Here is a 25637-nt window from a genome sequence, read left to right as displayed (position 1 = left end):
AATTTAAGGCACCGCTTGACATCCAAAGAATGCAGCGATCTTTCTGCCCCAGTCTGGGGCCGTGGAAAGAAAGTCCTTAGGACCACTGGCTCGTTCATGTGGAAATCAGTTGGCACCTTTGGGATGAACTTTGGGTTTGTCTGTAGGATGACTGTGTTGTCTGTAAACCTCAAGAAAGGCTCTTGGATGGTAAAGGCTTGAATCTCGCTTACTCTGCGAGCTGATGTCAAAACTAAGAGGAGCGCTACCTTCCAGGTAAGATACTTAATGTCTGATTTATGAATAGGTTCGAATAGCTCCTTCATCAACTGAGTTAGGACTTTATTCAGTAGCCAAGATGGAGGAGGTCGTTTGGCTGAAGGAAAGGATTGGAATAAGCCCTTCATAAACTGCTATATCAGCCGATGAGACCAGAGAGACGGTCCTTTGGATGGTCGTCTCTCTCTGTAGATAGCAGCTAAGTGGACCTTAATGGAAGCATGGGCGAGACCAGACTTAGCCAGTTGGAGAAGGAACGGTAAAACCTGTTCTGGAGCAGATAAAAGCGGATGAACACCATTCGCAGAACACCATAAACAAAACCGCTTCCATTTTAATGTACGTCTTATTGGTGCTATCTGCACGAGCTTTAGCTAAAACTGATTGACAGTCCATGGGAATGTTTAGATGGCCGAATTCATTGAACTCAGGAGCCATGCACATAACCTGAGATGCTTGGGATCCGGATGCCTCACTTGGCCCTGGCTGATGGTGAGCAGGTCCGGACTAGGTGCTAACTTGATGGGAGGACACGAGGATAGCAACAGAAGCTCCGTGTACCACGGTTGACGTGGCCAAGCTGGAGCAATTAGAATTATCTGGCAGGGCTCCGATTTGATCCTGCTGATGACCCGAGGAAGAAGGGGTATCGGAGGAAAGGAGTAAGCATAAATCCCTGACCATGCTATTGAAAGGGCATTTGCCCACAACCCTGGCTGGGGATGCCAGCTTGCATAGAACTGGCATTTCGCGTTCTGAGGCATCACGAGGAGGTCCAGGTTCAGTGTCCCCCACCTGTGGAAGACTGCATCCAGCTTTGCTTGGTTCGGTTCCCACTTGTGTGAAGATGTGCTTAGCCTGCTTGGATAGTCTGCTGTGGTGTTGCTGACTCCTGGGAGATGTTCCGCCCGTATGTGCACTGAATTCTGAATGCACCAGGTCCAGATGAGCTGAGCTTCTGTGGAGGGTAAGCGAGACCGAGTTCCTCCTTGCTTGTTTATGTAGTGCATGGTGGTAATATTGTCCGTCCGGACCAGCACCGACGAACCTCGGATTCTCTGTAGAAAAGCTTGTAGTGCAAGGTACACAGCTCTGAGTTCGAGGAGGTTGATGTGCAGCGTCGCATGAGAATTGGGCCATCTGCCACTGACTTGCAGGTCTTGGAGACATGCTCCCCATCCCTCCATCGAAGCATCCGTCGTGATGGTGAAAGGAGGGATTTGATTCAGGAACTCCAGACCAACTGAAATGTTTGCAGGCGTTGACCACCACTGGGGGGGAGTAGACCATCCTTGGCGTTACGTGAATGTTGTCCCCGAAGGACCCTTGCGCCTGCTTCCACTGTTCGTCGAGCTCTTCCTGTAGAGGGTGCATTCGAAGACGACAGTGTGGAACTAGGTTGATACAGGAGGACATCATCCCCAGTGATGATTTGAACCTCTGAGCTGAAAGATACTTTTTTCTTCGAACTGATTTTGCCACCCAGAAACACTATCCTTCTGGTAGGCTGGAGCTGTGACTTGTCTCTGTTGAGAGTGAGACCTAGTTGTTAGAAAAGACGTAACGTGGTCTTGAGTGAGTGACGTAGAGTAGAGATATTCGGAGCCTTTAGTAACCAATCGTCCAGATATGGGAATACCTGGTGCTTGAGACGTCTCAGATATGCAGCCACTGGGGCTAAGCACTTTGTGGAAATCCAGGGGGCGGATTTGAGCCCGAAGGGTAGCACTCTGAACTGAAAGTGCTGGCCGGCTACCATGAATCTCAGAAATTTCCTGTGCTTGGGGTGAATGGGAACGTGAAAATATGCATCCTGAAGATCTAGGGAAGCCATGAAGTCTCCTCTGTTGAGAAGCTGTACTACGTCCTTCAAAGTTACCAATCGAAAGGATTGTTTTTGGAGATATTTGTTGAGCTGCCTCAGATCCAGGATGGGTCTCCACAGATGGGACTTCTGTCTGATGAGGAAGAATCGAGAGTAAAAACCTCTTCCCAGCTGTGAAGAGGGTACCATCTCTATTGCCCCTTTGGACAACATGCTCGCTATCTCTTGGAGGAGAAAATGTAGATGTTGTTGGCGCTCCCGGGAAGGTGGAGTTTCTGGAGGCCTGGAAGTGAATTCTAGTAGACGGCCATGAGTTATGATGTCCAGAACCCACTTGTCGCTTGTAATCTGATTCCAGCGACGTAGGTGATGGGACAAGGAGGGAGGGGTAGCCGGCCCCTGGAGGCCGTCATTGCCTGTGCGAGGCATCCTTGGACTGTCTTGCCGATCTTCCTCTAGGAGGCGGTCTGCTGTATGCTGCCGCTGGAGGCTGACTTTGATGGTACTGGGGTCTGGATGACTGATACTGGGAAGAGTAGGGTAGATAGCGAAAGGACTGGTAGCCACCTCGAAAAGAGGAGTGGCCTCTACCCCTGGCTCCTCGAAAGGGAGTACGCTTGTACTGTAGGGATCCCAACACCCTGGCAGTATCAGTATCAGACTTGATCGCCTGAAGGGCATCGTCGACATGCTTGCCGAATAGGTCTTGGCCATCATACGGGAGATCCAGGATCTTTGTTTGGACATTCGGCCTGAAATTAGTGGCTTTGAGCCATCCCTGGCACCTTAAGACGGCTGAACCAGCCAGAAACCTAAATCCCATGGCCGCAATGTCCAGGGCGCAGTCAATCACTTCTGCAGATGTTCGCTGACCCTCTCTAATGATCTTTTTTTGCGTCAGACTTGTTGGTATCCGAAAGGTCCTCTACAGAGTGGGAGATATCAGACCACAGCTGCCTGTCGTATCTGCCCAGTAGTGCCAATTAATTTGCCGCACGGACCACAATTGCAGACATAGAAGAGAACCTCTTCCCGATATTGTCCAGGCGCCTTCCATCCTTATCAGGAGGGGCTGATAAAGGCGCTGAAGGGTTCTTGGAGCGTCTCTGGGCAGCCTGGGAAACCACAGAGTATGGTGTAGGGTGACCCACTAGGCACGCAGGAGCGTCTTCTGTTGCCTTATACTTTTTGTCCAGCTTTGGTAACACCGCTGGTACTGTCGCCAGCTTTTTCATAATTTTTAGCCCTTGACTCCAGACATGGTCAATGTTTGGGATAGCCCTAACAGATTTTCTGTGCGGCTCTTTAAAATCATACAGAAAACAGTCCTGCTGCGTAGATAACAATTGCAGCTCAAACCTCATTGCAGCTTTCTTTAAGAGATTATGGAAAGAGCCAATATCCTCAGGAGGAGATTCGAATGCCAGTGGCTCTGGAGAAGGGGGTGCCATTCCATCCCATTCGTCCTGGTCAGATAGAACCTCTCCTTCCTCTGCTGCTTCATCAGAAGAGGCCTGGACCTGAGGACTCTGCGGAGCCTGAAGAGGAACTTGTGGCATCGTAGAAAAAGCTGGCAGAGGTGCCGGAGTAGCTGGAGCAGAAACTGCTGGTGTGGGATCTTTCCTCGGTTGAGGGTAGAAGCGTTCTCTGTAGTCCGCCAGCATAGCCTGGAGTTCGGACACCAGACTGGAGGGCAGAGAAACAGTTTCCTGCTGTTGTGGAACTGGGTCATAGTACTGTTGGCCATAATACGAATTGTCGTCCGAGTACTCCTGGCATTTCACGTGTAGCTGCGAAGGACTTCTAGCTACTCCAAACATTATATTTTGACCTGAGCCCTCATCCTCATCATCTAAAAACCTAGATGGTAAGAGTCTTGAAACGTTGCTCGGGGATGTAACCGAAGGTGTTAAACGAGCTTAGAGAGCTTTTTAAGCAGAGTATGTTGTGCAGGTTGACCCAGAAGTAGTGTAGATGGTCTTTGCCTTTTCGTTGGAAGCAATCCTGGTGTTGAAGGCAAAAAGCCACTTGTCGATACCATCGTCGCTGGAAACATTGTCGCCGACGACGGTTGGACCGTCGACAAGAACGTCATCGACGGTGGCGTAGTCAGAATCATCATCGACGAAGGTGTCATCGACGAGAGCATCGTCGATGAAGGCACTGTCCATGGGGGCATCGCCGACGGGTGTGTCGTCGGCGAGAGAAGCATCGGTGATGGGGCGCACCGTCAACGAGGATGATACTGTCATCAATTAAGATTCAGTAGCAGCTGCGGTCGACGTAGAGATGGTTACCATCACTGGCGTCACCGATGAAACGGTCGTCGACGAGGGTGCAGAGCTAAGCTTCTTAAATTTGTGAAGCACTTTAGGAGGAGGAGTGGCAGGCTCTGAAGCAGTTTTCTTTACTTTTTTGAGGGATTCTGTACCCAGTCTTTTCTTCTGTGGAGAGCCATGCTTTGAGGTCTTTTTGCTAGGTGGCTCTTGCCCCTCAGAACTTTTTTTTTTTTTTTTAAGGGGTGTTTTAGGGGCAGAAATAGAAGAAGAGGAACTGTCCTCATCAGAGGTAGAGTGTCCAGTCTTACCCCTTTGCAGCCACAAAAGAAGACGACCCTCCCTGTCCTTCAGGGTCTTGGTAGAAAACTTCCTGCAGATTTTGCAGTCCTTAGTCTTGTGGATGGGGTACAGGCAGTAAATACACTCCTCATGTGGATCCTCCACATATAATCTCTTTTTTAAGCACGAGGCACAGGATCTGAAGAGGCCTTTCTTTGGTGTCTCTGACATGGTAGACAATTTGAATCACCAGAGTAGATAGAAATATCCAAAAGCTGTAGAAACAGGTCTTCTGACAGACAATTTTGAGCAGAGCTCAAAGGAGACTCCTCAGCACAATGTGTGGTGGAAAATCTGAGGGAAGGCAGCTCCTCACAGGAGGTTCTAAAGGGGTGAGGCAATCTGATTGGCTTAAGTTTGAGTTTGGGTCTATTTTACAAAACGACTAGGATGGGTTATTGTATTGAGGCCTACTTCATGTATTGTGTGCATACATCTTCAGGCCTGGTTTTATATTCCACCGGGGACTCCCATCTCGACGACGGGGAAGTATTCAAGCATGTGAATCTATGAAAGTTCAAATACTGGAGTAATGACAGTATCTGCATTTTTGAGTGTGCTCAAAGGCATTCCCTTACCCTCAGGGTCTTTTAACACTGAAAGGCAGGACAAAAAGGATGACTCCTTATGGTAGGGGAGAAGCAGAGGTTGCAGATGCAATTCTGTTCCTCTCACAGTTATTTAGAGTTGCATCTTGTAAAAATTGGAAGTATGTGAATTGCATCACCCCCTTACTGTCTGCCTCCTAAGTGCTTGGCTCCACAGAGACTGAAGAAGACTGGGCCAAGGCATGGGCTTGGGTATCAGCTGTCTGGGAGTTGAGGCAAAGCGGTCATGGTCTTGTGGAAGAGGAGAGGTGCAACCCTCAGGGGAACTGTAGACAGTGATTGTCCTCTATCCACCTGTCTCAATGAGTGGAAAACTAGGCCTGAAATAGCCATGAAGAACTTTTTATCAGTCTGGGAGCCTTGGTGAACATGTTCTAACCCAATGTGGAACAAAAACAATCGAAGGTGGAGTCTCTGCTATGCATGCTACGAACACAACTGCATTTACAAAACAAAGACACTTAGGGGGGTCATTCTGACCCCGGCAGGGTTGACAGGCCGGCGGTGCCTCGCAGGGCATTCTGACCACGGCGGTTCGGCCGCGGTCAGATGCGGAAAACCGGCGGTCTCCCGCCGGTTTTCCGCTGCCCTTGTGAATCCACCATGGCGGCGGAGCGCGCTCTGCCACCATGGGGATTCTGACACCCCCTACCGCCATCCTGTTCCCGGCGGGTCTCCCGCCAGGAACAGGATGGCGGTAGGGGGTGCCGTGGGGGCCCTGGGGGCCCCTGCAGTGCCCATGTGGCATGGGCACTGCAGGGGCCCCCAGGGCCCCCACGGCACCCCCTACCGCCATCCTGTCCCCGGCGGGTCTCCCGCCAGGAACAGGATGGCGGTAGGGGGTGCCGTGGGGGCCCCTGCAGTGCCCATGCCAATGGCATGGGCACTGCAGGGGCCCCCGTAAGAGGGCCCCACTTTGTATTTCAGTGTCTGCTATGCTATGCAGACACTGAAATACGCGACGGGTGCCACTGCACCCGTCGCACCTTCCCACTCCGCCGGCTCAATTCTGAGCCGGCGTCCTAGTGGGAAGGCCGTTTTGCACTGGGCTGGCGGGCAGCCTTTTGGCGGTCGCCCACCAGCCCAGTGCAAAACCCAAAATACCCTCAGCGGCCCGCCAGGGTGAGAATCACCCCCTTAATTTGGTATACACTGACCATTTTACTACGGATTTGGCAATGGCTGGCATAAAAAATGTAATCTTCAGCTCCATCATAAATGTAACAATTATCGGTTTAGAGAGAACATCTCTATTGTGCATGACAGTGGTGAGATTTGGGCACCACATAACATAATGAGGATAAAGCAAACACAACACAAGAGAGTGAAAGATAATACAAAGAGTGGGAAATAGAAAGTAGTGATGAATCAGGTAGCTATAGAAACGTAAGAGATAACAGAGGAGGGATGGCACTGAGGGGTAGAAAGAGAAGAGAGAAATGTAATTGGGAAGACAGAGATATAAAGAAAACACAAGCAAAGGGAGAGTGGGCATAGAACCAGAGAAACAATAAGAAATAGAACAGAGCATTGAGGTAGAGAATGTTGAGACTCTACACAGAATTTAGAAAGACAGTGGAAACAGAAAACGAGAAAAAAAGACAGCATTGGGCAAAAGAAGGAGAGTTATACAAAGGCTTCAGGTACAGTGGAGACAGGACAAAATTAAAAGGAAAGGTGAGTGAGCAAGGAAGAAGATGCAGAGAAGATGGAGAGAGAGACATAAGAGAGCATGGAAGGAAAGAGAAGACAGAGAATAGAGCCTCCCCTCTTTATTGAACCCCTCTTACCGGTCCGAACCCACCCCCAGCGGACACGTGGTTTGGATGCTTCTCAATATCAAACATTTTGAGCTGCAACTGGGGGGTCTGACTGGTGGAGAGTCGCCATGGTTCAGCGAGCACCTGGACCAAGAAACACAACATTACAGATGAACTTTCTAGGAAATACCATGAATATTTACAGACAGAGAGCACTGTGAGAGGACATTGGGAAACAGCTGAACGGATGGGTGAAGGGCTGGGGTAGCCAGTGTGAGATGCAAAATGGATGGAAATAGTGAGTAAAAGTGAAGTAGAGGGAACAGAGTTAAGGGAGGGATAAAGAGACAAGAGTGAGCTTGGAAGAGAGAGAGAGGGTGAACATGACAAATTATTTTTTGTCAGGGATTTCGCACCTCATTAGCTCCAACTGTCAGTACTCCAAGTGTTAGTTCCTTTGTCCTCACTGAGTGAGGTAGTTCCTCATCCTGGGGTCAGACTTGAGAAAAGTCTGTAGACCATCCTTTAAACAATCTCCTTTTGCTTTGGTTTGCCTTAACCTTGAGCTTCAAAGCCGTCCTCAGTGTACAGCTGCAGGTAATCGTGTGCCACGCCATGCTAGGGCCTAGCCGGACATGCTAGTTCCGGGATGGAGCTCGAACCACGGATTCCATTCTGTGGACTCATGCCGATTACCAGAAAGTATTAGCGTCCTTACTACCTTACCGCTCCTCCTTGTTTGTCTCAGCTGTCCCGACTGCTCATTCACCTAAGCACCAACAACTATGGTAAGAGAGTCCTAGTTTATACAATGCAAGAGGAACATATTACAAAACCAATTGAAGGCTTAAGTTAGCGCTTCTTCTGAGAAGCAGCTCAGGGTTTGTATCACTTAGAGTTATAAATCTTTTGCATTTTGACTAGATTCCGGTTTGGATGATGAATATACATCACAAACTCAGCTGTACAAAGAGAGAGAGAGGAGCATATGGAGAGCAGGGTGGTAATGTGTATCTTTTCTTCAAAAGCCCAGCCTACTCTCGGCCCACAAATCTGGTGTCTGAGCAAGACTCTGGCCTGAGGGTCCTACGATGCAGAGCGCCCTTAATAGAAAACACAATTTTACATGGTGCAGTTTGACAGGTTTCCCATCGCTATTAACAAATGAAGACCCTCACACCCCGGCACCCACGTGCCAAGGGAAATAACCAGAAACTCCAAAACGAGTGGCTATGATCAGACCTCAATACACCAATGTACGCGAAGTGACTGAGAACAGCTGGAACAGACGAGGAAGCAAAACAGCCGGAGAAATGCAGACTGCCCCTTATGCAAAAGGAGAAGAGGACTTTTCATCCTATGACAGCCTCTCACCTGCTTCAGGAACGGAGACTCGACCCCCAGGTACCTGGAGACCAGGTAGAGGCAGAAAAGGTGCCGATCGATGCCCGCTCCGGTCATTGCCAGCCGGTACATGTGCTGGTGCTTCTCCGCTGCCTTCCGGAACAGGGACAGGCGCTGCTCCTTCTGCACAGAGAGAAGAGCACTGAGTAACTGGTGTGGGAGGGTTGGAATGGGCAATGTATGTGGAAGACTGCCCTGTATAGAACACAAAGTCAGAACATACAACACAGGGGCTATAGAACTGTGGCCAGGCACCAAAGGGCTCTGTTTACATGTCAGCAACCTGTGATGGGGTCAGCATACTGCATACAAGCTGAAGGATGGAGAGAAAGGATAAGACTACAGAGGTCGAAGCAGTGTACACATTAGTTATTGCAAATTATATAGAATTAAAGGATCCCATAAGAAGGGTGAAGTATGTGGGATCAGACAGCATACATATGGAGAAAAGGCAAAGCATAGAAATCAAATACGGCCACATTCTACCAAATTGTTTATGTGTCCAAGTACAATTTATGGGTCGGAATGCCAGGCACAGGAGCCTTTGACCAAGTTTCAAGGGGTTCATGATAGGACCTAAGTCACTTTGGAGGCCTTCTGAAGCACCTCTCATGAGCTATGTGGCCCTCGAGAAAATACAAATAGACACAGAAATATGCAAATAGATAAAATGAATGGGATTTGCACTCACACTCTGTGTCGGATCTTCCATGGCACGCACAAATGCTGTGGACTCTACTGTACATGATCTCACGGTTTCCGTGCGACCCTCCCGGAACAGACGGGTCATGGATGCCTCATACGTGAGGCAGAATTTTCCTTTGTCCTTGAGCGATAAAGCAGAGAAGAAAGGGTGAAGCCAGCATGGAACATATGAGCAGTTCAGTGCTCCTGCCTCCTCCATTCTACTCCAAGAAGTAGACTACTCCCACAAAAACATGTACAAACACCGCTCCAACCTACATAAAAAAGGCAAATGAAAATCACACAAATTGGATAATATTATATCAACGTACACATACAGGACAGTGTCACTCCATGACATACACAAATAGGGCCGTGTGATGCCAAAACACGTAAAATCATGTGATGGAGTCAAGCACACACATCCTGCACCATTAACCTTGGCCACATTACTTCATCTTTTTCTCTCTCCTTCTCTTTATCTCTCTCTCACATGTATGCACAAACACACACAAGCATACACAAATCTTCATTATTGTTCATCACACATGCATATACACACTGGCAAGCACAAACACACATCAACAAGTTTCCAAAGCATAATCAAACACACCAACACACACACAGCAGGACATTAACCCCTTGCCCCACATGCGCACACACACACACACACACACACTCTCAGTGCAACATTAGCTAACAAACTTATGCACACATACATTCACTTGTACACATGCTGCAGAAAATGTTAATTCAACATACTCATAGGGCAATGTTACTTCATTATACACAGAGAACAACACTGCTGCAATTTACACACAATAGTAACATACCTACAAAGATGCATATAGCCATGCATGCACGCACTCGCACCTGCTCGTACACAAACATGTACATCGGGAACTGCTGCCCCAACAAGCTCATAGGATCCTTCAATGCTGCTTCAGCATACACACAAACTATCATGTTCACACAGACACGTGTATAATATTACTTCAATACACAAACGCAAATCCACGCTCAAAAACTACACAATCCACACACACATTAAATTGCACTCCACAACGTATATGCTGCCCTATCCAAATACACATGAAGGAACAAGCATATACACTGAGTAAACCACATAAAGATGCACACCTGCACACACAGGCTTACACACACACACACACAAACACACCTTTCACCTCTTACCCGGAAATGTGCTAACTGCAGGGCAATCTGTAAAAAGGCGTCGGGGCTAGTCCGGCAGCGTTTGATTAGACCTTTCCCAAAGGTTTTGAATAAGACACAGTTGAAATCCACATCATCGGCTATTGACTTGGCCAGCTGGTACGAGCTATGAATGACTTCTTGACACTGAAGAAACATCACAAATGTATAATACTTAAAGGGCCGCCCACAAAAAAAGGACATTTTGAAAGTTGTATTCAATAAACATTGGACACCAGCATTTGTTTTATCAGTAATTAATTTCATATCGCTGAGAATATGAAAAGGGGGCCTAGCTAAGCATGCTAACGGCTGATTTAGGGTTTGGCAGAAGCAGGTCATCTGCCAAAAAACAGTGGATGCCCGGTCACCCTAACTTGCTTTTCTCCAGCTCTATTGAGAGTGAAGAGGAAGCAAAACGTTTATTTGCGGGCAGAAATCTTTGACTGAAGGCCCGTCCGTTAATGGGCCATCGGTCAATGTACTTCAGTATATTCGCCCTCTTTAGGGTACTCGTTCTGCTATACATGTTTCCTGGGTGGGACTGCCAGTGAAAGGTGGTGGTCATAAACAGGAATCAAGAGAAACACCCAACCACCACATGCTGGAGAAAACTCCCAGAGCATCACAGCCATTATTTGTTTGTTTTTCTGTAACAAACTCCTGCTTTAGGAGTTTGTTAGGAAACACAAAAATACTCTGAGGACCAGGCACATTAAAAATGGTGCCCCCCTGCAAAGGTTAATTGCCTTCAATGGAGCTGCCACAGCTCTGCTAAAGACACAGAGGTCCTCCCCTTCCTGGAAGGGCTCTCTAAGTCAGGGGCGGCTGGTGTTCAAGGGCTAAGCGGCTGCGCCCCTAACCTTTTCTGGCCTCTCTAGTGAAGCACACATTTAAATACATGATGAAAGTAAAACATTTTCTGCACAACATTTTCCGAGTGCAAGTTGTGCACTTTCAAAAGCCCCACTGCGCCTGCGTGAGTGTGTGGCTGAAAGCTGCACAGTAGGACTGACAGGGCTTGCCCACGCAAAGCCCTTACGTTTTCTCAGAACGCAGTGACGTCCCTGGCTTATCTCCTCCTCCACCAGGAGCCCTGATAGTAAACAGGCTGCAGCGTTTTTCTGTTCAGCCCGGATTTCTAAAAACTTCATGCCCCTCCGATATTACTCCACCCTTTCCTATATGCTCAAATGGTGGGGTCTGATCAGAAGGCCTTTCTGACCACGCCCACTCTATGACGCAATCGTGAAGGGTTGGTTGAGAAGCATGCTACCAGAGGTCACATTTTATTAAGGGAATGTGGCACTGCGCAAAAGAAATCCCCTTTTCCTGCATTACAAGCAGTCTGTGGCAGAGAAATGGAATAAATACAATAAATAACTCCATCCAGGGCTCTCTGGGAGACAGGAGTGTGACCTGAAGACCTCGAGTCATAAATATGCCAAAGACAGCCCTGCACACAAGTAAGTTGGAGCTCTATCTTTTTTACAGACAATAAGAAAAAAATCTGTTCTCTCAGCTCTCCTCTCCCTTCACTGCCTCTGTAGGTGATTTTGACTCTCAAAAGCAGTAATGGTTCCAGTAATTTAGCATGGCTAGTTATGCTTGTTTTATTTCTTCTGCAGACTAATGACGTGATATGTCATATTAAACATGTAATCTGCAGCTCAAATAAAAGCGTAGCTTTTATCACTGAAACTGCTGGATACTGGATGTGTGTTTGTTTGAACAAGTGTTTGCAGGGCTTGACTGAGTGGCTGAGAAAATGTGGGTGTCTGTGTATAAGAGTTGTGTGAATGGCAGTGGATGACAATGTGGATGAGTGAATGGGTAGGCGACCAAAGGCAGTGGGTGAGTAGGTGAATGGAAATAAGTGGGTAGTGAGGCTCACTCACAAGGTGCGATTCCGTCTTGTATTTGTGCCCCACCACTGCTTTCAGTCACCAGCCACCACTGCTCCAAGTATGGCAGATGGTCCTCCACCAGGAGAGCAGAGGTAATCCTGGAAGCCCAGGGGATCACCCACCAAACTCAGAATCAGTCCCATAGTAAACTGCAAAATACAAACTTTGCTTTCATACGTTCAGCTGCATAGTGGTGCTACTGAAAAAGAAAAAGCACTTAGGGCACCTGAATGCAGGATGCCAGCTTCCAAGCAAAACCCACCCTTTGACTCGGAAAAAAACTGAGGAAATCCCAATTAATCATATTCCTTTTTCCTTAACATCGATGTCTTGTTGGACCTGTAAAACACAATGTGCACTGATATATTTTATAATCAAATCAGTTCATCTTCTTGTTAATTTGAAGTGCCCATTAGCCTCAGTACGCATGGTAGGTTTCGTGGTTATAGTAGGCCAGGAAGCTATTTTATTTGAGGTAGCACATTTGCATAACATTTTGCATCTCGTAGTAGTGTGTAAATTTGATTTTGATATTGGCAACCACAAGAGAGAATTTATGAAGTCATCCTTCCACCTGCTCATTAAAGTAACAAGCTTCTGTCACACATTAACATCCAATAGACTTGTATAGGAGGGAGAAATGTACACAAAACTGTTCAATTTTGCATACTTTTAGCATTGCACGCTCCATCTGGCAATTTTGGGTGAGAGCTCTGGTCGACAAATGACAATTGCCTTTTGATTATTTGCTGTGGTGCACACTTTTTTTTTGCATTAAATGCGTTAGACTTTTGGCTTTCCTATGTGTTATGTTTTAATTTTCCAGCTAGAGAAACTGGCTTTACTGAACTTTACCTCTGGAGATCAGGATTTCAGAACACTAGGGCTTTTGGAGAAATATATAGCCTCTTTGTTTTTGAATAAGGGGAAACTGGAAAGAAATGGAGGTCCGCAATGGTTGAAACTATCATTTTAGTACTTCCATCTTAAAGACATTAATTTGCGATGAAAAGCAGATAGAGAATTGCATGATTTTCCTGGCTCGTTCAAATGCCGCTATCTCTGAATTCTCGCCATACTTTATCAGCTGGACTCTAAGGCCACCGTACCCATTTTGTGCCTCCCGGTTGATTCTATAGTTTATTCTACTCAGCAAGAAATGAGTTATATTCACTCTTGAATACAGAAATAACATTCTGGGTTAGAGACTCGCGCTAAAACTTGGGGCAAAAATCCCCTATGTAAGTTAAATTTGATCCCAGCACCTCCTGAGTTTTTGAGCCAGATTTAAAGATCTTTAAAATATATTGTAAAGTATTGCAGTTAATTATTTATAAAGCACAAACAGTTACCAGAAGAGAACCCAGTTTGAAGGCACTGTGCAATAGGAAGGCAGTACATACAAATACATCTGTGCAGCAGCTAGAGTAGAAAAATGTGAGGGAGTGGGCAAAGGATGAAGAGAGTACAAAAAAGTCAAAACAATCATACAAAGTGGTAGAGAGAAGAGCAAGGAATTGAGGCGATTTATGGCAATGGTGATTAAGTCAGGTTAAACTGTTTACGTGAGAAGTATTTCTTCTGTGTTGTCTTGAAACTGTTAAGTTTGAAGGTATCTTTGCCTGGCCTCAACAGCTGGTACCAAGGTGCTGCTCATCCTGTTGTCTGATGTTTTTCACCAAGTTTTTTGTTTCCAGCAATTTGGTAACTGTGAGTTTATGGTCATTAGAAGAGAAGCTAGAAAGTGCTTGGTAAGGACGCCTGGTGCTTGAGGATGTGTTGACTTACACATCGTTTCTAAAGTGTTCATGTTGATTTGAGTTTTGATAGGCAGACAGTTCAGGGAGGCACTTGGTGTGGAGAGATGCTCACGTTTCATCACAGCAAAGATGATTCTCTGCTCTATTACTCTACACCAGAGGTCTTCAAACTGGGGGGCCTGAAGTGATCCCAGGGGGGGGGCCCAGACTCTGGCCAAAATAAATATTATACAGATAACAGGCCTTTGTTTTAAGCAGAAGCATCTTATTGCAGTTTTAAAAAGGTAACCGTACTTAACTGCAATGTTTAAATAGGTTTAGACATATTTAAACATTGCCATGTTTATAAAATAATGGTGACAAATTCTGAGGGGGGCCCAATGATTTTTATTTTTCAACTGGGGGGGCGCGGCATTAAAAAGTTTGGAGACCTCTGCTCTACACTTTGTAGCTCAGGGATGGGCTGCTGGGGAGCACTGAATTTGTTGAACGTATCGTCTAAATTTCTAGTGGGGAGTAAGGGATTCAAAAAGCAGTTGCACACCTTTTGCATACCGTATTTCTGTTTTGCTTTTGCACTCACATTTACCATAAGAGTATGCATAAACAACAATCAACTCCTATTTCATGCTGGTGCAAAAATAGGTCCTAAATTGTGCCGTAAGTGCTTAGAACAGCCATCCACGGCCTCAGGTAGTTTAAAGAAGATGTTCTACCACTGTGGAATGCAGACTGGTAATGTATAATAGTATCATCAGTCATAGAACATTAGTGGAGGTGCTAGCCTTCAAGGGAGTATAGTGCCCAAGGAATCCTGGTGTGAACTAGGCACTAAGTGGTGCTGTAGGACATACCAGTTACCTTTCATGAATCACAGAAACAGCATACACTCTGCTTATTCTCAGACGGCCACCTCCTCCTTCTCAATGGTCTGCCTAATCTCATGTGCTGTATTTTAGCTTGGCTCATTTCTCTGTCCCTGTCGATGGAGGTCTCGGAGAATGAGAACAGCTGCCTTCTGTGGGGTCACTCTTTCACTAAAGAACCCAAATCACTATAGAGACACTCAAATAACCAGAATGAGAAACAAAGAACTGTTGCCTGCCCAGTCAGGAGTTTCTACAGAGTAAATCCACATTGTTTGTTAGGATAGGCTGACTGTCATCTAAAGACACGCTCAAAGACCTGTTGGTTCTGGGTTTACATCCGAGTAGGTGAGATTGAAACTTTCACTCTTCATTGGTCAATGGGTGCTCAATGAGTTGGCAAATAACACATTATTCAAGCACTAAGGGGAACAGCACACATCCTCTTAACTATCTCAGTTTCGTCCCATCAAGGTCTGCACAGTTCCCTCCTCACCGTCTGTGGAATGTCCCACTGGAGTCTCTGTGGTGCCGGCAGTGACGGGTTCACATCCCCACAGCAGTGGCCGTCTGCAGTGTATCCCAGCTGAAAGGAGTCAACTGACAGCATGAACTGGAAGGGAAGAGAGAGTTGAAGTAAGAGAGAAGCATTGTTAGGCAGCAGGGCTCAGCCATGGGACATAAGAGCCTGTTCAACATTTTACTTCCTAGTTCGGATAAGATTGTATTCCAAGCCCAAGTTATAAAAGCAGACGAGAAGAATGTTTTAAAACCAGCTTCACAGCCAGCATGCCCAATCCTCTCAAGGGGTGTTTGTCTGTGGTTCTGAACGTCTAGAATGTATCATTAAAATATAGGAGAAAGCATTTCATTTTACAGCACAATTTTCCAATATATTGTCTAGAAACACAGGGCCTGATTTAGAACTTGGCGGATGGAATACTCCATCACAAAAGTGATGGATGTCGTGTCTGCCATATTACGATCCCCATATGACATAAATGGATCATAATATGGCGGACGGATATCTGTCACGTTTGTGACAGAATATTCCCCTCTGCTGACATCTAAATCAGGCCCTCAGTCTTTACCAGCAGCTCTCAAAAGAACCTCCTGAAATGTTCCCATGGTTTTCCATCATCCACAAAGACTTAATTCACCTGCAACAAATGTCTTCCACCTACATGTCTTACAATCACAATTTCCCCCTTATCTGCAAACACCAATTACTTCCACATCATTTACTACCACCAAACCATAATACTAATTTCTTTGATTAGATCTCAGATTCTTTTTCCATTAACTCAATGTTGTCCTCAAAACATATCTCAGAGATTTTAAAATTGAGCCAGGAAATTAATCTAAAATGCAAATCCTTCATATCAGTGAAGACCTGATGAAAGTACACAATCTTTATCAGCACTCTTCCCAAAGGAAGCTATTAGGCCAATTTATTGATGGTTCAATAGTCTCCCTACTTAATACAGGCTTGTCTGCTCATTTCTTTACCCTGTTCTGTACTCCCATATCATCTTCCTCATCGTATAATATATACACAAAAATCTACCCTGAAGAAAACATAACCGCCACTTCCCTCAAAGACATTATCTCCCTCGGGCTAAGTCCACTTCACCAATCTGCAGATAACAATTTCCTGCTAAATGACTATAAAAACATAATCATTGCAGCTGATGGTGCCATAGTGTTCCTTCTATTGAAGCTACAATACGAGGAACTGAGCTAACCTTAGTTTCAACCCAGCTCTCAGTGGGAAAAAGAGCCAAGCGAGTTTTACAAGAAACAAAAAGACTCATACTCCAACCCTTCTGAATCTCTTTTCCAATTCATTCACTCTATTATTACTCCCATTGCTAAAGTTTTAGCAGCTGTCACATGGGACACATTTCTCGCCTTCTCCACAAATCAAATTATATATCTCCAAGACAAAACTTCCACCTTCAGCTCAAACAGTACATCGGCCCCAAAAACAATAGCTGGAGCAGTTTTGCCCCTATCTGCACCAAGGACCTAACCTTGATCCTCAAACAACAGAAACCTATGAACCTTCCTTTGGATATACTTCCTTTAAATATAATTAAAGCAAACTTTCTATTTTTAACAGCATAGCCCACTCTGTTTATGGTTTGTCTCTCTCAAATGTCTGCACAATAAATTAAATTAAAAAACATATTTGTGAAATATGCATATTTTTCAAGACAATTATTACATGGGGCAGGCTCAAGTAGACCAGCAACAAATGGTTCCTCGGGATGTGCCTACCTTCCCCCACAGGGATGGAGTATCAAAATACCATACACAGAAAGAAATAAGAAGAGTGAAAAAATGTATAGTTCATAAATGTATTGTCCAAGCACTATCGGCTAACGTGTTTCACAATAACAATCGCTTCATCAGGGCGTATTTAACAGTTCCAGTAAATCACTCAATTTGTATTTTCAAAGAAGATTTCCATAATAACAGGGATGTACTCAAGTTTTAAATTAAAGGCAGTTCTAGTCTAACAAGAATTGTGCCGTTTCATTATCAGTGTGTCAGCAAAACAGTGTTGATGCACTGATCATGGAGCGGCACTATGCTGGTTACTCTTCCTGTTATATCAGAACTGTCTTTAATTTTAAACTTGAGTGCCTGGGGCTATTAAACAGGCCTGATGAAGCGATTTTTTTCGTGAAGCATGTGTTTGTTGGCCGTTTGTGCTTGGACAATAAAATCATAAAGAATACTTATTTTTTACCCCTCGCAATTCTTTCTGTGTATGAAATACATGAAATGTACTTGGTCTTTATCTACTATGAAACTAAACACAAGGGCATGCATTATTTACAAGGGTCACACAAGATCCTGAAATTAGAGTGATTAGAACAGGAAATGTTGGGAGCCTTGAGGGCGCCATGCAAGGAGGCCGCCGGACTGAGAAGCTCCCCGTTGGCTCACGCGCACAGACGGGAACTTAGCACCCTCACAGATTCATCCAAAGTCCGGATTTCAAAGCGGGAGGCTGCCGCTACCTTCTGCAACCTGCTTTCTTGAAGCTGCACGTCTTGGTGGGGTGTTTTTTTCTCCCGTATATTGAATATGCGGCTCTTCTGAACGTGTATTGAAGAGCCGCCATTTTCTGTTCACAGATTATCCTAAAAGGATTATTTACACATGCAACGCGGTTGTGTTGGCTTGCTAATTATCTACTTTGGAAGGCAATACCAGATGTTTAACCTTTCCCTGATACATCAACTAGTCTATATGAGGTACTTTTCGGGTTCTGATACTTTTTACTGGCATTTTCAATTCTGAATGGCAGCCCCTGTTGATGTTATAATATCTTTGGGTTTTTTCAGTTTCTAAAATTTCCCTGCAACACACCGGTGGGTGGCAAATGTCACTTTCTCTCTGAACACTATCAAAAATACAACAGTAATGACTTTTGAGGCGCATTTCAAGCAATGACAGATTCTCAGTGAACTTACCTGTATCTTAAGCAATTTTGCCATAGACGTGAATATGTCAAGTTGAGTTCATTTTGAATGTGGTAGGATTCAATACTCTTGCCCTTTGGAATATTTTATTCTCTCATGAAATTTTAAGTATGCGCCTTGTAGCACTTCTGGTTTACTGGTGCAACTTGCCGCCAATATTATCTGGATTCTTTCAAGTAAAACAACAGTACAATAGGCTCTACATATTACCTCTCAGAAAGGTTCATCTCTGGTATAAAATATACATCCTTTCTTTATGGACAGAAGTTTGAAGCAAAAAGACAAATCTTCAACCCTTGCATCTACTACTAAACTCATTATCCATCCTAAAATTTGTCGAAAGGACCTTGTTCCTAAAACTCTTGCTTCTCTCATGGAGATTCACATTGGATTAGGATGTTCTATCTCTCAACCTGGAGCAATTTCTAAAATGTCCTCTACTTCAGTCAAGAGACCAAAATAGGATTCTGATTCTCCATCCACATCACCACCTCTTTTCACCCTTGAGGATATCATGGAGAACATCTGGGCCTTGAAACCCTTCTTTGTGGAAACCAACGCCTCCCTGGTATGAACTCCCTGGTATGAACCGAGGAAAAATGGTCAACTCACGAACAACGCATCACTGATATCGAACAAAAGGATTAGTGTTGTGGAAGATTTGATCCTAGAGGTTTTTCGGCTGACAAAAGACATTGAGATGCTCAAAAGAGCTACTGAAGAATTGGAAAATAGAAAAATGAGAAACAACCTACGTCTTTATGGAATCCCAGAGAACTCAGAAGAACCCAATATTATTTCCTTTCTGCAAAGGATTATCCCATCTATTGTCCATTTACCAGATTAGAGTACACTTAATATCCAATGAGCTCATAGTCTTGGTCACAAGACTCCTACTTTACCTTCACACCAGAGACCTAAGAGAATCATTATCCTCTTCCTGCAGCACTGTTGTTTAATGCACATCCTCAATGCAGCAAAAAAGCAGGCCCTCTCCAATAGTCTGGTAAGAAGGAATATTTTGCGCAGGATATTTCCAACGCCACAGCTGTGAGAAGAAAACGCTTCTTAGAACTTCGTCCACAGCTAAAATCCATGAATATCAGATATGGACTAGTTTGTCTATGCTTTTTCAAGACTACATTTAGAGAGAAGTCCTATACCTTTGAATACCCAGCTAAATTACACGATTTTCTTCAACAACACCGTTTTGAAGACATGGAAATTGGTGCTGCGGCAAAGACCTGATTACTATACTGGCCTTGTTCGTTATATTTCTTTACTGTTCAGAGTGTTCTTTCTCATTTAAGAAATATACTCTTCTGGTTTGGTTATTATGTGTAACCCAGATTTGTCTCGTACTTCAGCCCCAGTATATTACTTGGCGTATATGTCCTGAATAATATGTACTGCCCTTCATTGCGCGTGCTGTTCCCTCAACATCTCACCTCTTCTGGTTTATGGCAAGTCTATTGCTACACTTTTTATCCTCTCATAGTTACACATAACATGTTTTATATTGGACAGTCACTGTATACTTTTGTTCCTATACCCAATGGTATTGATGTCATTTCCAGCATTTGATGTTTGTGTTGTCCCTCATTGTGTTTGCCAGAGCCTAATATGGCTCTATCTTCTTTAGGTGTTCCGCACTCTCCTCATCCCAAGAGATGTTTATCTTTTAATGTAAGGTTATTTTTACAAATACAGTTTTTCCTTCCTGTATTGCCTCTAAATTTTGTCTTTTTTGGGGGTTCCTCATATGCCATTCACCTTCCCCAGTCTTTTTTTATTCTATTCTCTTTTCCGCTCTTTTTTTTCAATGTTGAAATTTCCTGCATGCAATACACTGGTATGGATATTTACTCTAAATGTTTAAATATGAACTCTACACATACATCACATAGAATAAGATCCTGGAAGGTAAAAGGTTAAAAAAAAAAAACATCAAATGCCAAGTGTGCTATCTCATCTCTCTAGATTGCATTGCCAGCTTGTATTACTTTAAGAAACACATCTTATTGAAGCAGACATACACAAGCTCAAAATACAATGGGTGGGAGAGATTTTCCTTTCACCTTCTACACAACATAAAAATGGGGCAACCATTTTATTGCATAAGAGTTTAAACATTTCTTTTGTTTCTCAAGAGAATGACAAGGACCGACAGTAGATGCTGGTTTACTCAATATTGATGGTATCTTATTTCCAATTCTAAATGTTTACAACCCTACCGATCCTGATCCCAATTTTTGGAGGCACATTTCACAACTGGTCACTCAAAACTGCACTCAAAACTTTATCATGCAGGGTGATTGTAACCAAATTATTGATCTCTTTCCTGATCACCAATTCTCTGCAAGATTTTTCCCTCATAAATCTCACAAAGCATTTAAGCAGACTATAAAACATAATATACCCTCTTGGATTCATGGAGATTGGCTCATCCCTCTCTCCAAGAATTTTCATTTTATTCTGCACCGCATAAACCTCAGACCAGGAGAGACTATATTTTCTTTATCAAAAACCTTAACCAACACCTAGCAAATTATGAAATAGGCTCAATTTTAATTTCAGACCACGCAACTGTCTCTACTGATTTAGATGTTCTGTGTGACTCTTCGCCCCGATCTTGTTGGAGATTCAATAATTGCTTACATTCGAATAAGGAGTTTGTCCATGAGTACTTTATGAATAATGATATAGGCAAAATCTCCTTTCACTTTGTCTGGGATGGTTTTAAGGCTGCATCCAGAGGTTTTATTAGCTTTCTTTACAATAAATGAAACATTATGAAGGAAAAATCAGCCTCTATTCTATGTGAAATTAAAAGATTACAACATAAATACTTTACATAAAAAAACTATAAAACTGATCTTGATGTGCTCGTAGCTGCCAAAATACAATTTAACTAATTTACTACAGAAAAGATGTGTGGCACTCTACTTAAGATCAACGCTAGATACTATAGTGGATGTAATAAAACTGGGTCTCTACTTGCTAACTACTTAACAGTAGAAAAGAAAAATCCTTCATTGCTTCTATCTCCAATCCGTTGGACACCAAAGTCTTTCAAGATTCAGAAATTGCTAAATGCTTTGTTGATTATAACCAAACATTATATACCCTTAAGCCCAGCCTTCTGAAACCTCCCTTACCTTATTTTATTCACAGATCGATTTTACTCCCCTTGAACATCCCCTATAAGTGGAAGAATTGTTTTCTTCAGTCAAATGTGTTCCAATATGTAAGGCACCTGGACTAGACAGACTCACAGTGAATTTTCTCTTCAGTTTTCTAAGTTACTTTTCCTGCAATAATTTAAATTGATTACTAATTTTCTCTCAATGAACAAATCCTCTGGATCTTTCACAGAGGCTATGATATGTCTTATTCCTAAGAAAGAGAGAGTCCCTCTTAATGTAAGAATTATTGTCTAATATCACCGATAGCTACAGACTGCAACATTTTCACCAAAGCGCTGGCCCTTTACCTCAATTACTTTATGCCTGATCTAGTACATGTTGAACTGTCTGGTTTTGTTAAAAATAGAAACATAAGGATAATTCATGGGTTTTCTTCAACATTCTTAGCAAGGCACCTAAACTGAAACATTCCCTGGGGGAGGCAGCTCTCAACACTGAGAAGGCATTCTATTGAGTGGATTGGCAATATCTAATGTACGCTTTATTCTGGCATGGGTTTGGCCCTCATTTTTTACAAATAATTCATTTACTATATTCTTCCTCATGCTCTTCTGTTTTGGTCAACAGAGTCCAATCTTTCTATTTTTCCTTTAAACAGAGCTACTCGACAGGTACGCCCTCTATCGCCCATGCTTTTTATTCTTGCAATCAAGACTGAAACCTTCTGATGCCTTTACATGTTTTCGGATAATTAAGATTCATATTAAAATCATGACATATGTGGATGATGTCCTTCTCTATATCTACAAACCAGAAACATCACTTTCCTATTTTTTCAAACAGCTAGGTGCATATTCCAATGTGCCAAGTTATAAACTCAATATAGAAAAGTCCAACGTGATGTCTTTGAATACATTTTGTTTTAAAGTACCATTTGCTGGATTGGGTCTTTCCTGAAGCCCTGACAAGATCAAATGTCTAGGAATCCTTTACGACAACAATCTAAGTGAACGTCTGAGAGCTACCTTGGATGATCTTATTGCAAAAATAACTAAACTAACGCAGGGTTGGTCCCTTCTTTTTATCATGGTGGGGTCGTCTTGACACCATCAAAATGATGCTTCTTCCTATTATTAAAATACTGTTTAAATTCTTTACAACTAGCAATAAACTCTTAACTGAATTTTTGTTGAACAGGAAACCTTCTTCTATCTCACTACAACACCTTAATTTACCTAAGTCAAGTGGAAGGATTTAATTTCGTACATTTTCTTGCTATCATAAAGTATTTTGTTATTAAACAATGTCTAAGTTGTTTTATTGAACATTCACATCTTCCTCCCAAACTATGGCTTCAGCTGGAATCAGCCTTTCTCTCCCACTCATATCATACATATGTCACATCTCTCTAAATATTGGCCTCCGGCAGTTATATCTTATTCTTGTTCTCTTTTCAAGTCTTACTTGATTTCTCATCTCTCCGCGTCTGAACAATTCTTTCAAAGTACTATCTGGTATATAAAAACCTGCAACTAAACGATAAGCCAATACTCTGGTAGAACTGGTTGCATAAGAGTATAATCACTATTTCTCAATTACTTTTCAATAATAACACATTTATTCCATTTACAACTCTCTCCTTTTCATTTAAGCTCCCTCTGAAATTTCCTAGAATAACTGTTGATTCCTAAATTGTTGTCTATTCCTAGACCTTCCATTCAGGGAAATTCTATCCAAATCTCCCATAGTCTGTAATTGAAACTTCCAAGGTATCTTTTTTAACGCAAACTTTATTGCATTTATAAATCATAATAATGTACATATGCTTCAGTCTGCAAAATAACATAGTAATATTACATTGCGTTCAGCTTTCTCGGCTGTATGATTGGTTATGACTACAATCAATTTTTGAATCATCAATGTAATAAACAATCACTGTCCCACTCCCTTCTGCTGTTTGCTGCTTTTTAGTCTGATAATAATAGTGTTGGTATGGATGATCACAGTGAGCCATAGTAAGGTGACCTGGGTATCACATTTGCGAGTGTTAGTTCTTGTGAGATAGCCAATACATGGTAAATAATATTATAACCACTAAGCTTCAGGATAACGAGGGGACTATGGAGATGGTTTTGGAGGAGCAAAGTAGCAGGGCTATGTAGGGTTGTACGATGAGGGGAGGACAATAGCGTGCATCAGGAAGTCTCACCTTGAACATCCCCATCTTTTTCATTAAATTAAATGAGTGTGAAATGGGTATGGCATCCCATTGCATTGAAATCAGCCCCTTAAGTAGTCCCCTGTATTCTTCGCGACGTATTGCTGAGCTTTCGGCCTGTCCCCATTGTACAACTTCATCGCACCATTGAGCTAATGGTGGTACTCGTGAGAATTCCCAGTGTCTAGTCAATAGGCGCTTTGCTAAAAGGAGAGACAAATCTATTAAGTGGGTAGTGACTTTGGAGCTGGGGGGGGGTTGAGGAAAGAGGCCCAGAATACAATGTTCAAATGTGCACCAATGATTCTTGCCTGTTAAGTTGTGTAATAATCCCCCCACCTCTGACCAGCAAGTGGTGAGCCTAGCGGATGTCCACATCATGTGCATAGAGTCCGCATCTGTGAAATGGCATCGGGGGCAACGTACAGTGGCTGTGGGAAACATTACATTGAACTTGTGTGGTGTGAGGTACGGCGATTTAATATCGGGAACTGTATAAACTTAAATCTTGTATTGCAGGAGAGAGTGTCTTGGCATATCTGAGGAGAAAGCTCCATTCTGTCTCAGTTAATTCTTTGTGTCAGTCCGCCTCCCATCTCAATTTAAGAAAGTTGAGTGGTATTTGGAGGTGTGCGCGGACACTTCGGTATAGCCACAGAATCAGGTGCCTGCTGAGTCCAATGGTTTGTAGAGCCTGCAATAGTTAACTTGTTTGTGGCTCTGTCCCCTCTGGTGCCCAGTATTCACAAAAATAGGCCTAAACGCTGGCATGGGTGAGAACCAGTGTGGCAGGGAGGCCGTGAGTTTCTGTAAAGTCTATGTGGGGCATTAGGGTGCCTTCACTGAATAGGCCTCCCAACGTACGTGGCCCATCTTGTTCCCAAGGGTACAACATGCAAGCCTATAGGGTACCTATATAGGTGTTGGTAGACCGCGCAGTGGAACATTTGGTAAGTAGGGGGGTCCAAAGAGTTTGTGTATTGTAATGCCATCTTCCAGTATGTGAGAGTCATACGCATCAGAAGGTTAGAATTTGTGGTGGGTGCAGCTGGGCCAGGACATAACAGCCGGTGTAACTGCCTATGTCAGAGCATGTCACTGGTGTACTCTATCTCCTCCAAATTGTGGCCAGCCAGCCAATATGAGAGCCATTGTAATTGACCAGCTATGCTATAGGTTTTCAAATCTGGGGCTCCCAGTCCACCCTCATCTGATGGTCCCTGCAGTTTAAGACTCACTTTCCGGCATCCCTCACCTCAAATCAGGTGTATCAGTATGGAGTCAGTAACCTTAAATGTTTGGGCAGGTACTACAATCAGTAGGTTTATAAAATAGTACAATCAACATGGCAGCAGAACCATTTTCGCCAGTGCTAGTCGACCAACCATAGACAGTGGAAGTGTGGACCAGAAGGCTACCTGTGATAGGGCCCCTACAATTGCTTTATGTAGGTTGACTGCCAGTATGTTAGGTTGGTCTCTGTATATGTGGATGCCAAAGTACTGAAAGCAGGTTGGAGCTACCTAAATGTGTAGTGCTCCAGAGTGCACAATTGGATCTGTGTATGTATCATTAAAGGAAAATGCATATGATTTGTTGGCATTAACCCGCAGACCAGAGAGGTCATTGAATTCAGATAATACATCTGCGGCCATGGCCTTGTTGGTTCGTAAGTCTCTGTAGCACATGATAATATCGTCTGCGTAGAGCGATATCGAGTGGACCATACCATTTAGTGTAATACCCAAACTATATGTTGTGCGCCCGGATAGCGTGTGCCAGGAGTTCCAATGCTAGCACAAATAGAAGAGAAGATAAGGGGCGAGAATACCCGCTGTGAAAGAGGCTTTATATTCTTTCTCCAGATACTGGACCAA

The 25637-nt window shown here is 43.8% G+C and overlaps 1 protein-coding gene across 1 annotated transcript in view; it reads right to left on the bottom strand.

Annotated features, from left to right (window-relative positions):
- Positions 1-25637, bottom strand: part of CPT1B (carnitine palmitoyltransferase 1B) — a 144581-nt gene that overhangs the window by 28213 nt on the left and 90731 nt on the right. Inside the window, exons 13-17 of the mRNA XM_069229479.1 lie at positions 15399-15515; positions 10352-10516; positions 9165-9299; positions 8444-8596; positions 7100-7213 (exon numbers count right to left, since the gene is read on the bottom strand). Coding sequence (XP_069085580.1) covers positions 7100-7213; positions 8444-8596; positions 9165-9299; positions 10352-10516; positions 15399-15515 — 684 coding nt within the window. The remainder of the gene's footprint in view (positions 1-7099; positions 7214-8443; positions 8597-9164; positions 9300-10351; positions 10517-15398; positions 15516-25637) is intronic.

This window comes from Pleurodeles waltl, chromosome 4_1 (genome assembly GCF_031143425.1).
Source record: "Pleurodeles waltl isolate 20211129_DDA chromosome 4_1, aPleWal1.hap1.20221129, whole genome shotgun sequence".
Taxonomy (NCBI): Eukaryota; Metazoa; Chordata; class Amphibia; order Caudata; family Salamandridae; genus Pleurodeles; species Pleurodeles waltl.
Note: the sequence above shows the minus strand (reverse complement) of the source record. Positions and strands in the feature narration are given on the sequence as shown.